The following is a 12,368-nucleotide window of genomic DNA, read 5'->3' on the forward strand; positions in this document are numbered from 1 at the left end:
GAAAATGTATTGTATGCTAATGTCTTGTATGTAGCCTCTTTTGGAAAGGGATCTGCTAGATTATATTTCTTCACAAAGTGGAGGGGAGAGACTTGTTGGTTCCACCACCTTTATTCCCTAAATGTGGCAGGTTTCTGAGTTGTCTTAGAACTCTTCATTGGACAAGATGTTGCACAAAGCAGGGGGCTGGAGTGTAGAGTACAAAAATGTGGTTATACACTTAAGATTTTTGGATAAAGAAGCAATTGCTGCTCCTCATCTGTAGGAAAATGAAAGCCGGTATATAATCCAGAAGAGACACATCTGGGATTGAGTTTACAAGCTGAACAGTTAAGTAAGCTGTCTTGAGTGTCAGCATCACCATCAGGTACTAGGTTAGGACATTTTTATTCTCCTAGGTGCTTTAAATAGAAATCCTATGAAAAATGAAGGTCTTTTTTTAAATAGCCCAATTGGATCATTCATTCTGTCTGAATTGGTTTTGGAGCTGTTGAGAAGTGCTTTTGTTTTTAACTTGTAGTATTTCAGTTATGTAATTTGCATTGTGAACACCTGGCATATATTTGTACAAAGAGCACTAAACGAACACCACAAATTATTATTTTTAACATGCTACCATCGTTTGACGTTGGGGACAGGGAAACCAGTGGGCCGCCATATGTTGCTGGACTCCCAACTCCCATCTTGCCTGGCCACTGGCTATACTGGCTGGAGGCTGATGGGTGTTGGAGTCCAACAATGTCAGTACGCCAAGCAGTTCTCCAGGACTGGCTTAAATGCAGCAAGGGAGTGCTTTTCCCTGTTGGAACTCCCAAAGAAGGTCTTCCCCCCGCCCGCTTGCAATGTTGCTGGACTCCCAACTCCCATCAGCCTCAGCCAACATGACCAGTGGTCAAGGCTGATGGGAGTTGGAGTCTAGCAATGTTTGCAGGGTACAGCTTCTCTTCTTCCCCCCCTACAACAGTGAGCAATTCACAGTACCCATAGAAAGACAGTACCCATAGAAAGGACCCATTTTATTCTGACGAGAACTATTTACAAAAGAAGCAGTAGAGCGACGTTTTCTACTAAAATATGCCTTTATAGAATATCTTATATATATTTATATAAAAAGTACATTTATTTACATTACTGCTACATACAAAAATTACTGCACTGTGTAATATGTACATATACCTCTATAGATACATTCTGTCTGTTCATCCCTGCTGTGTGCTTGGTTTCCAAGGGCTTTGGGCAGGGTGGGGGAAGCCTATTGATGCAGCTCCCAGGCACATCTCGCTTTACTTTTGGGTAAGCGGTTTGAGCTGCTGAAGTGGGGAACGCTGACAGATCCAGATCCGAGGGCCTCTGGAGGTGCGAACTGTCCCCAGAACCTGCCATGGTCTGTTGCGAATGCTCATTGCTAGTAGGTTCCTAGTTCCCTTATGATGGGCTGGGCAACCTCTGGACCTCCAGCTGTTGTTAAGACTCCAGTTCCCATTAGCCCCACCAACATGGCCAGTGGGTGATGGATAATGGGCACAGAGAGTTCAGAAACGCCTGAAGGACTGTAGGCTTGCCCCAGCTCTGGCTTACAGCCTAGATCAAGTAGTGTGTGAAAAGGGCTGGTTGGCTACCGTGAGAACAGGATACTGGAATAGATGGGCCTGATCCGGCAAGAAGGATCTTCTGATGTTCTTGAAAAGGCTGTGTACTGCTCACTTCCTGGCCTATATTACTTCGGGCTCTATAATGGGGAATTGAGCGACTGAATGCTCCTCATTTTTCTTCTTAATTGCACATAAAATAAAACTTTGAGAAATGTTCTAGAATTGCCTTCTTTCCTGGTCAGCAAGTTTTCGATGTGCCGGGATTTATTTTATTACAGACAGCCACACAATCTCTCTTAGCCTCCTCCAAATGGTAAAAATGAGGATCAGTTTTGCCATGTGGAACTGGGCCTCTCTGGATCCTGATGTGCCCCCCCCCTTACTTTCTTTTTTGCTATAGGCAATAGACTTGGTGGCCCATTGCACCTCCCGTGTGAAGTGTATATCCATGGGGCTTGCGAGCTCTGCTTCCTTCTTGACAATGCTGAGCCTGCCCAACCCACAGCCAGAGAAAGCTGAAAAGGATCCCAGAGAGCCGAAAACAGGAGCTGTGGGCCATCTCTCTCCTGCCACTGTTTTACTGCAGCTTTCTTTGCACCTCCTAAGGAAAGGTTAGCTACTTGGCAGTGATCAATGATGGAGGGAGCCAGAGGCTCTACAGGTGCCCCTCTTGCATTATCAGTCTGCCTCTTGCTTACAGGCAAAACACATGCCAGGCTCTAAAACACAGCGGGGACGACTGCAGCCCTTGGGCTGTTGTTAGACTCCAGCTGGATCACATTGGCTGAGACTGATGGGAGTTGCAGTCCACAGAATGGGGGGTGGGGGTGGAACGGGACACAGGACACATTTTCCCCTTTCCTGTTCCAAAATATAGAGTGGTGTACTTTTAGGTGCAAAAATTAACTAAATGAATCTGTGCAATGTTTTGTCTGGTCTGATCTTTAGGTAGTGATACCATGACTGATGCCCCTAGTGAGGATTCTCAGCTAATGCAGGGAGGGGGGAGATAAGGTGGGCAGTGTGGCTCCTTGCAATTGCTCTACAGCCACCCGCTTCTCCCAAATTAATGGAGCTCCATCACCCCTGGCTGTGTAGTTCAATAATATCACAATAAGATGTGGCTGGGGGGGGGGGGGCGTGGAGCTGTGCTGTTATGACAGATGGCAATGCTCAACAGAGAGCGTGGGTGGGGGACTGGCAACTCCTGGAATCAAGTCTGCAAGTGTGGCTGTCAGGTTTCTCAAGGTGGGGGAGGGAGACCAGCCCTCCCTGTTCTCTCTTTATTGCTTTCAGTTCAGTATCCCACAATGCAATGGGCAGTAGCTAACCTTGCAGGAGAAGGCGGCAAAATATGGTGCATCACATTTTAGGAAAGACGCTGCTTCCCCCCCCTCCCCCTAAGATTTCAGCTTCACCCTATGCATGCTTTTACTCAAAAGGAAGACCCACAGTGCTCAAGGATGCTGTCTGCCAAACCAGTGTATGAATATAGGTAACAGGTTCTGTTACACACTATTTTAACCAGAATACCTTTATGAATGTTGCCACTCGGGTTCTTTTCCAGACTGGTGTAATGCAGGGATCAGGAACCTATGGGCTAGAAATTGCTGAACTACAACTCCTATCATCTCCTGACCATTGTCCAGGCTGGCTGGGGGCAGATGGGATTCCAGTAACAACAGGTTCCCCACCCTGGTGTAATAGAACTCACAGCGCAGGGATTCCTTTCTACATAAACCAGCACTATCTGTCCCACAGTCCTCCATATGTTGGACTGCCGCACCCATCAACCCCAGCTGACATAGTTAGGTGCATGATGGGAACTGTAGTTAAACAGCAGCCCGTAGACTACAGGTTCCCCATCCTTTTCATAACCAGTTGTCTTTCCCTTGCAAGCATTCTGCTCTAACCACCAGTTACCAGATTAAGGCTGTAACACACTATATCTTTAAAATACATTCTTTCCCTTAAATAATTATGGGCACTGTAGTTTATCCCTTACAGAGTTAGAATTCCCAGCAACTCTTAAACTTTAGTGCCCAGAATTTTAAGGGGGAAATGTGCTTCAAATATATAGTGTGCACTCAGTCTAAATCTATATTGCACATGTTTAGCTGGATTTCTGCTGGCTGCTCCAGCTGTGAAGGGCATCTGCAGCAGGTGCAAGAGTTGGGTTCCTCTTTTTGGAGGGCCAACAGCAGACTGGGCATCATTGGAAAAGGATTTGTTCTCATGAAGTCCACCTGCATCTCAGCTCTGCCACTTTTAGATTGGAGCTCCCCCAAACCTTCCTCCAGTTCAAAGAGGGATAGCTAAATCTGCTGCCCTGCACCTGTTGATGGATTCCCAACAGGCCCAATAGTCAAGACGTTGGGTGTCCAACAGCACCCACAGGGCATCATGTTGGCTGCCCCTAGCCTAGAACACTACCATGCCAAGAAAAGATGGAATCTGGCTTCACCTATGCTGGGGTGAGGAACCTGTAACCCAACTCCTAGTATCCCTGACCACTGACCATGCTGGTTGGGAGTCAGTGAGGATCAGGCTGAAGTCTCAACAGCTCCCGCATCTCAGCAGTAGGGCCTCCCCTTTGTGAAAACGCCACGCTCCTGTCACTTCTATTATTCCATGAGCCTCACTCCCAATTTAACCTCACAATAGCAGCAAGGGTGGGGTGGGGTTTAGCACCTAGGCAAGGATAGCCAAAATCAGGGCTGGTGGGGTGAGGCCACTGCCTCAGGAAGCAAAAGCCCCCAAGGCAGCACCCCTGTGGGCAGACCACTGCCAGCAGAGAAGCAGCACAGGCATTAGTGCTGATTTCAGGATTACGTGCAAGACCTCTCCCAAAATTGGCGCCGAGGCTGGCGCAGCTTCTCTGTCAGTAGCAGGGCAGGGTGGCACCCATTTGCCCTTGCCAGCATGGTGCCCTCCAGATCTTGTTGGGACTCTCATCAGCCCCTGCCAGCATGGCCAAAGGTTCGTGATATTGGAAACTGTAGTCCAACAAGATCTGGACGGTACCAGGTTAGAAGACAGCAAGTGGTCTCATTTTGCTGAAGGACAAACTTGGGAGGGGAGGTGGGGGAATACTGTGAATTCCAAGGATTTGCAAAAACCTGGGCTCTGGTTCTCACAAGCAGAGACAGCAGGATTTGTCCAGGGATTCTTCTGCTTGTTGGTATGGTGCTTGTTTAGGCACAGGAGCAGCTGCCCCCCTTAGACTCTTGCTGCAGCATACTTGCAACTTCCAGTGCCCATTTCCTTGCAGCCACAACCTCTGGGAAGGGGAACAGAGCTGACATGGAAGCTGAACTGCCTTCAGTGTGCTTACATTTTTGCTTAGTCACCCACCCTGAGATAGACCAGGACAGAGCACAAACACTCCTCCATCTGTTGAGTTCTGCCTGGCTCTGCCCAAACCAGGAGCCACGACTGCTCTCTTTCTCTCTCTCACTTTTGAGAAATGGACAGATAAGCCTTTGCCAACCTGGTGCCCTCTGGTCTGATGAAAAGAATGGAAACTCAGCAAATAAAATGCATGGGTATTTCCCCCTTTCTCTCTCTTCCCCGTCCGCCCCATCCCCCGTCCCCCGGCCCTTCCTTGGCTCCTACATCTCAACTGGTCCTTTAAAGTTTCCTCTTTTGCAGAAGAGAATGACTTTTAAGACATCTGGATTACTCACAGCAGAAACAGAGTGGACCTAACAAGAGACCCTGAAGGTTGTGTGTTTTCTTATCATGTTGCTTTAAGGTATCAAAGAGTGTCCTTTTCAATTGCTATCGCGTAGAAGACCGGCGATTGGACTATGACGCATGTAAACATTGAGTTCAGACCACGCAGCCTGCAAGATTAGTGCAGTGTTCTTAAGGGTTGGGGGACGGGACTCCTTGCCCCCCTTTTTTTCGTGTGTGTTTTTTGGCGGCTTCATCTGTGACCGGAATTGGAGACCGTCATCCATCACAAGCTGGGCTTGCTGAATCTCTCTTCAGCATCCTTCATCTCAAAAAATAAAAATAAAAAAGGAAAAAGGAAGGGGGAAAAAGGAATTGAGAGTGGTTGCTCTTGTCCAATTAATTTTTCTTGAAAAAAGAAAAGAGGCGGTTCCCTTCTGCCCCGCTGGGCTCTGACCCCTGCTGCTCTGGCCTCAGCAAGGGGGAGGGTCTAGTGCGCCGCTTTGCTCCGTGACCGCTGGAGAAGGAATAGGTGGGCTGGCTCCACTCCTTTGGATGTTTGTCCATCAGCTGCTGGTCAATGACCCTCTGCATGTCATCCTGCAGCAGGAAGGAAAGAAGGAACGATGTTAACAGGAAGGACAAAGAGAGAGCAGGAGGGATAAAACAAACATAAAGGGGCCAAATTCTGAGAAGGTTGAGAAGCAGCAAAACCTGGCTATCTTCAGGCTCTGGGACACCCCTTTCCCTTCACTCATGCTGCCAAAAATGTTCTCTTTTACTCCCTCCCACCCATATAAATAAATGGCCATGCCAGCTTCTGCAAACAAAGTCACAAACTCAGAATAGCGGGCAGCCCAGCCTCCACAAACACAGCGCTTCTGTAGGCAGAGAGCTCAGCAGGAGAGGGATAGATCGGACTCTGTACATTGGCACAACTGAAAACCAGCAACTTTTGCCTCCTCTGCCAATTTTATTTCCCATTCCTCTTCCCGTTGCAAAATATCTGTAACTAATAACTGGGGCCTGAGCCTGCTTTTCTCCTCTCCCCTCCCTAACTCGTTTTCCTCCTGTGTCATGAATTCTTAGATTGTGAGAACATGTCTTCCCACTGATTATTTGTAAGCTGCTCTGGGAGCCTTTATTGGCTGAAGAGTGGGCTAAAAATGTCTAATAATAAAAAGTAGTAGTCAGTGGCGTAGCGTGGGTTGTCAGCACCCGGGGCAAGGCAAGTAATTTGCGCCCCCTAACCCGTGGTCTCTTCCACTAGATTAGTTAAAGAAACCCTTACCCCCTAAGCACATGTATTGTTTGTTATGAAAATACTGATGTAATTAAAGTAAAATGCATCTAAATACAAGTTTATTTTCAAACACTTTATTGTTAGCTGCGAGTGCGCCCCCTCCAGATGTTGCGCCCGGTGCGGCCGGCCCCCCCTGCACCCCCCACGCTACACCACTGGTAGTAGTAGAAGCAGTACTAGTGGTAGCAATATTATACACAGATAGGCATACTAAGTTTTGCCTCTGCACAGAAACATATTCCTTGTGTATCATGGCAAAGGGCATTTGGGTACCATTATTTAAACTGCGGTGCCTGTAGATCACTTAAATGCTAAATTGAGGTGAAATAGCTCCAAGAATCTTGCCATGAGTTCTCTCTCAGCCATCAAAGCTTTTTGCACTCGGGGCTTATGTAATGTGAGGAATGAGCTGCATGACAAGCAGACTCTAGCACTAAAAGGAGGGTTGGGGGGAATCATTATTAACCAGAAATCAGTGAAGCCAAGAGGAAAGAAACAAGAATTTCCATCTGACACATGGATTATCATCACAGCAAGGGCTCGGTTGCTAGGAACAACCATCAAATGCACATGGACACAGCGAAGACGTGTGTGCACTCATGCACGAACACACACACTTCGCTCCTACCATATCACCGCCAGCATCAGTAAAACAGACATAGCCAGTCACCTAGCCCTGAGGCCTCATCTTAAATCAGCAGAGAGGCTGGTCCATTAGGTTGACCAGGGCATTATCCCACCATTCTCAGCCTGCCCTTTGCCAGCCCTCACCTGCCAGCCTGCCTTCTTACTTGACCCAGTCCAGGGGATGTCTTTGCCTGCCAGCTGCTTCTTCCTCCTCAGTCTCTTTGTTGCCCTTGTAGAACTCAGCAGGGAGGAGGATGGGAACAAACCTAGAACTAGTTGGTTCTGCCCGTCGTTGGCTCTGGCGCCACCTACTGTCGGGCTCCCTGCCTGCCGCTCCACCAGTCTCAAAGGGCACCAGCCACCACTGTTTTACATGTCTGGTAAGCAGCCAATTGGCTATCTATATCAGGGGCGGGCAAGGTTTACCTAGCCTGGGCCGGTTCACTCCAGTGGAGATCCCGCTATGGGCTGGATTGTGTGTGTGAGTGAGCGCGCCTGCAATTTCTGGCATCTGCACATACGTGATTTCCGGTGCCACAGAAGCGGGTTCCCATGCTGCGCTGCACCGGTTTAGTGCAGAGTGCAGGGACTCACTAAGCAGGCGGCTCAGTTTGGGGGTGGCTCATGGGCCGGTTAAACGACCCCCATGGGCCACCTGTGGCCCATGGGCCTTAGGTTGCTAACCCCTGATCTACAGTCATACCTTGGGTTGAAGTAGCTTTGGGTCACGTTACTTCCGGGTTTTGCCACTCGCGCATGCGCAGACGCTCAAAATGATGTCATGCACATGCGCGGAAGTGAATTGTGACCGGCGCGTGTACAGATGCGGGTTGCGTTCGCTTCAGGATGCGAATGGGGCTCAGGAACAGATCCCATTTGTATCCAGAGGTACCACTGTATATGCAAATCCCCTTTGGCCTAGCAATTTCAAAGAGGATGCCAAGGAAGGGTTCATTTCTAGAATACCCCTGCCCCCCAAAGAATAATGGAAGTGATTTTTTTTTTAAAAGAACACATACAAAAGATACTTCAGGCTTCAACAGCAGGGATGTGGAACCTGTGGATCTCCCAAGATTGTGGAACTACAAATCATCCCTGACGCTGGCTGGTGATTATGGAAGTTGGGAGTCTAACAACCTCTGCATCCCTTCCAACTTTTTCTGATGCAAAACCAAGACATGCATCTTCCGGGATGCACTCCCAGGGGAGTCATGTGACCTGCACCTCACTCGCTCTCCCAAAAAGTGTTTTTTTCGAGGCAAGAGCGGAGCACGAGAGCATACCAGATCACAGCACCCAAAATGGCCACCAAGATCTCGCAAGAGAAAACGAGATGCCCCTTTTTTCTGGGTCACTTGAAAGGTATTTCTCTGGAGCATGGGTCGGCAAACTACGGCCCGGGGGCCAGATCCGGCTCAATCACCTTCTAAATCCGGCCCGCAGATGGTCCAGGAATCAGCATGTTTTTACATGAGTAGAATGTGTCCTTTTAAAGTGGTACCTAGGGTTAAGTACTTAATTCGTTCCAGAGGTCCGTACTTAACCTGAAACTGTTCTTAACCTGAAGCACCACTTTATCTAATGGGGCCTCCTGCTGCCACCACGCCGCCAGAGCACGATTTCTGTTCTCATCCTGAAGCAAAGTTCTTAACCTGAAGCACTATTTTTGGGTTAGCAGAGTCTGTAACCTGAAGCGTATGTAACCCGAGGTACCACTGTATTTAAAATGCATCTCTGGGTTATTTGTGGGGCATAGGAATTTGTTCATTTTTTCTCTCCAAAATATAGTCTGGCGCCCCACAAGGTCTGAGGGACAGTGGACCAGCCCCCTGCTGAAAAAGTTTGTTGACGACCCCTGCTCTGGAGGGTCACAGATTCCCCATCCCTCCTTTAAAGCAAGTTGTTTTGGTCATGGAAGCAGAGGCCTAGCTGTTCTCATTTCTACTGAGCGATCAAGTCAGAAGCGAGGGCTGGAGAAGGCAAGACAAGCTGGTGAGAGAAAGAGGAGACGGGAAATTCAAATGGAAGAGACTGGAGGAGCTGCTTGTAGGAAGGGGTGCACAGGGATAGAGATATACCAAGCACAGCGGACCACCCATGAGGTGGGGTGATGCAGCAGAAACCAAAGAAGCAGGGACCTCATGTATGCTCTGCCACCTCCGCTGGCCAAGAAGCAGTGCCGGCTTCCAGTGAGATATTGCGGAGCGCACAAGGTCTCGCTGGAACCCGCCATCGCCTCCATTTTGTAACCACCACCAAACAACCAAGCTAAGTAAGGCTGCAGCACAGCATGTTCCCATTTCGCCTCAGATGGGGAAACTGGACCCCTGACACCAAGTTGGTTCACTGGTCCATTTGGCTCAGTACTGTCCGCCGTATCTTTCCAGGATTTCAGAAAGGGGGGGCTTTTTCCATCCCCACCTGCTCTCCCACTGAGTTACGGGCCAGTGCTCATATAAGCAGCAGCTCTCCAGGGATTCTGGCAGGAGTCTATCCCAGCCTTACCTGGAGATGCTGGGGACTGAAACCTGGGAGCTTTTGCATGCAAAGCAGATGCTTGACCCATTTGCTTTGGCCTTTACACTGAAAGTAAAGATCCCCGTCGTCATGGCTGTGAATAAAGGGCTGATCTAAACAGGAAGACAGGGAGCGGTTTGAAGTTCTCCATTCCACGTTCTTATTATACAATGTTTTCAGCTTGTGATTATGAGTCATCTTGCTGGGGAGAGGGGCACATGGGGCCAAAACAAAACAACATGCATCTCTCTGCCAGCCAAGCAAAGTGCTCCACAGCACCAGTGGCGGTGTAGTCGTTAGGGTGTTAAACTGGGACCAGGGAGGTAAAGGTAAAGGGACCCCTGACCATTAGGTCCAGTCGCGGACGACTCTGGGGTTGCGGCGCTCATCTCACTTTATTGGCCAAGGGACCCGGCGTACAGCTTCCGGATCATGTGGCCAGCATGACTAAGCCGCTTCTGGCGAACCAGAGCAGCGCACAGAAACACCGTTTACCTTCCCCCCAGAGAGGTACCTATTTATCTACTTGCACTTTGATGTGCTTTCAAACTGCTAGGTTGACAGGAGCAGGGACTGAGCAACGGGAGCTCACCCCATCGCAGGGACTCGAACCGCTGACCTTCTGATCGGCAAGTCCTAGGCTCTGTGATTTAACCTACATCGCCACCCAGGGTTCAAATGCCTGCTCCGCCACAGGGTGTGGTACGAGCCTGTGGCAGCATGGCACCCTACCAGGATCACGCTGCCGGGGGTGGTGCACTCCCCTTGCACTCCTCTACCTCCACCACTGATCACAGTCCCTCAGCCTAACCTACCTCACAGGTTTGTTGTGAGAAGAAGATGTTAAAGGGAAGAACCATATACACCACTTAGAAGAAGAAGAAGAGTTTGGATGATATATCCCGCTTTTCACTCCTCTTAAGGAGTCTCAAAGCGGCTAACATTGTCCTTTCCCTTCCTCCCCCACAACAAACACTCTGTGAGGTGAGTGGGGCTGAGAGACTTCAGAGAAGTGTGACTGGCCCAAGGTCACCCAGCAGCTGCATGTGGAGGAGCGGAGACACGAACCCTGTTCCCCAGATTACGAATCTACTGCTCTTAACTACTACACCACACTGGTGGTCTTTGGAGGAAAAATCATCATTGGTCCATGAAGCTCAATATTATCCACACTGACTGGCAGCAGCTCTCTAGGATATAGGGCAGGCTTCCTCAACCTTGGCCCTCCAGATGTTTTTGAGACTACAATTCCCATCATCCCTGACCACTGGTCCTGCTAGCTAGGGATCATGGGAGTTGTAGGCCAAAAACATCTGGAGGGCCGAGGTTGAGGAAGCCTGATATAGGGCTTTCACAGCCCTACCTGGAGAGGCTGGGGATTGAACCAGGGACCTTCTGCATGGAAATCAAGAGCTCCCCACCCTGGAAGTATATGTGCTCAGCGATTTAGTTCTAAACAGTGCTTGGAATGAACAAGTGTGGTTTAACAAAGTTTACTGAATTAGTTTTTTAAAAACTATGTTTTTCCCCACAATTGCCAGGTGAACTGAATGTGAATTCATGAGCAATTTCTAGTTCATTTTCAAGTTCATTCTATGGCACTCCCCCACCCTCTTTAGACTCTTTGGGCCTTTTGAGCCAGGACAGATTTTGAAAAAGGACCTTCTTCACACAGTGCACAGTTAAACTAGGGACCTCGCCCAGGATGCAGGAATGACTACCAGCTTGGATGGCTTTAAAAGAGGATCAGATAATAATAATAATAATAATAATAATAATAATAATAATAATAATAATAATTTATTATTTATACCCTGCCCGCCCATCTGGCTGGGCTTCCCCAGCCACTCTGGGCGGCTTCCAACAGAATATTAAAATACTGTGATACATAAAACATTAAAAGCTTCCCTAAACAGGGCTGCCTTCAGATGTCTTCTAAAAGTATGGTAGTTGTTGTTCTCTGCGAGAAAACCTCGCAGAGGAGAATAAGGCCAGGGCTCAGTTCTGGCACTTCTCAGGTGGGCCCCATTGCCATTCTAAGAGAACAAGGGAGACACTCATGGTGAGTTCTGGCACCTCTTTTTCTAGAAAAATAGTATTAGATAAGGCTATCAATGGCTACTAGCCATGATGGCTATGCTACACCTCCACCTTTGAAGGTATCTATGCTTCTGCATTCTAATTGCTGGAATAATAATAATAATGCAAGATGTTTGTTATGTACTGAGTTGAATAGGATCCAAATGCAGCAGTCTGATTGGTCCTAGAACAACAGGATTCAGAATGCAGCAGTCTGATTGGTTCTAGAACAATGCAGCAGTATGGTTGGTCCGCAGGAGCCACCCAATCCAGCTCCAGGTGGAAGTGAATCCGCAACCTGATTGGCCTACAGGAGAATCCAGGAATTAGCCAATCACGTGCAGCCCATTGTGTAAATAATGTATATAAAGCAGATATTTTGGGGGAACTTTCATTCCTCACTACTATGAGCTGAATAAAGAGCATGAAATCCACACTCGACTCCGAGTATATTTCAATGTTACTACAAGTCCATGCTCTGGAAAAGAAAGCATGAGTTTAAAAAAGAGAGAGAGACTAGTCCACAAGACAGGCAAGCAAATTGAGAAAGGTACTTTTGAGAAGAGAGAAAGAGA

General features: G+C 48.3%; 1 protein-coding gene and 1 long non-coding RNA gene across 6 annotated transcripts in view; one reads left to right on the forward strand and one right to left on the reverse strand.

Annotated features, from left to right (window-relative positions):
• Positions 1-1,060: 1,060 nt before the first annotated feature.
• The window catches only part of BICDL1 (BICD family like cargo adaptor 1), a 62,093-nt gene continuing 50,785 nt past the window's right edge, over positions 1,061-12,368 (reverse strand). For 4 of the 5 annotated variants that reach the window (XM_083717251.1, XM_083717252.1, XM_083717253.1 and 1 more), the window contains one exon: positions 1,061-5,867. In XM_083717251.1, coding sequence (XP_083573377.1) covers positions 5,667-5,867 — 201 coding nt within the window. In that variant the 3' untranslated portion in view covers positions 1,061-5,666. The remainder of the gene's footprint in view (positions 5,868-12,368) is intronic. The other variant, XR_014559035.1, reaches the window with a different exon arrangement.
• Positions 5,879-12,227, forward strand: LOC310834338. The gene is made up of 3 exons (XR_014559202.1): positions 5,879-6,460; positions 6,739-7,577; positions 11,982-12,227. It is a non-coding gene; the product is annotated as an uncharacterized lncRNA (long non-coding RNA).

This window comes from Podarcis gaigeae (assembly GCF_964106915.1).
Source record: "Podarcis gaigeae genome assembly, chromosome: 16".
NCBI classification, from domain to species: Eukaryota; Metazoa; Chordata; class Lepidosauria; order Squamata; family Lacertidae; genus Podarcis; species Podarcis gaigeae.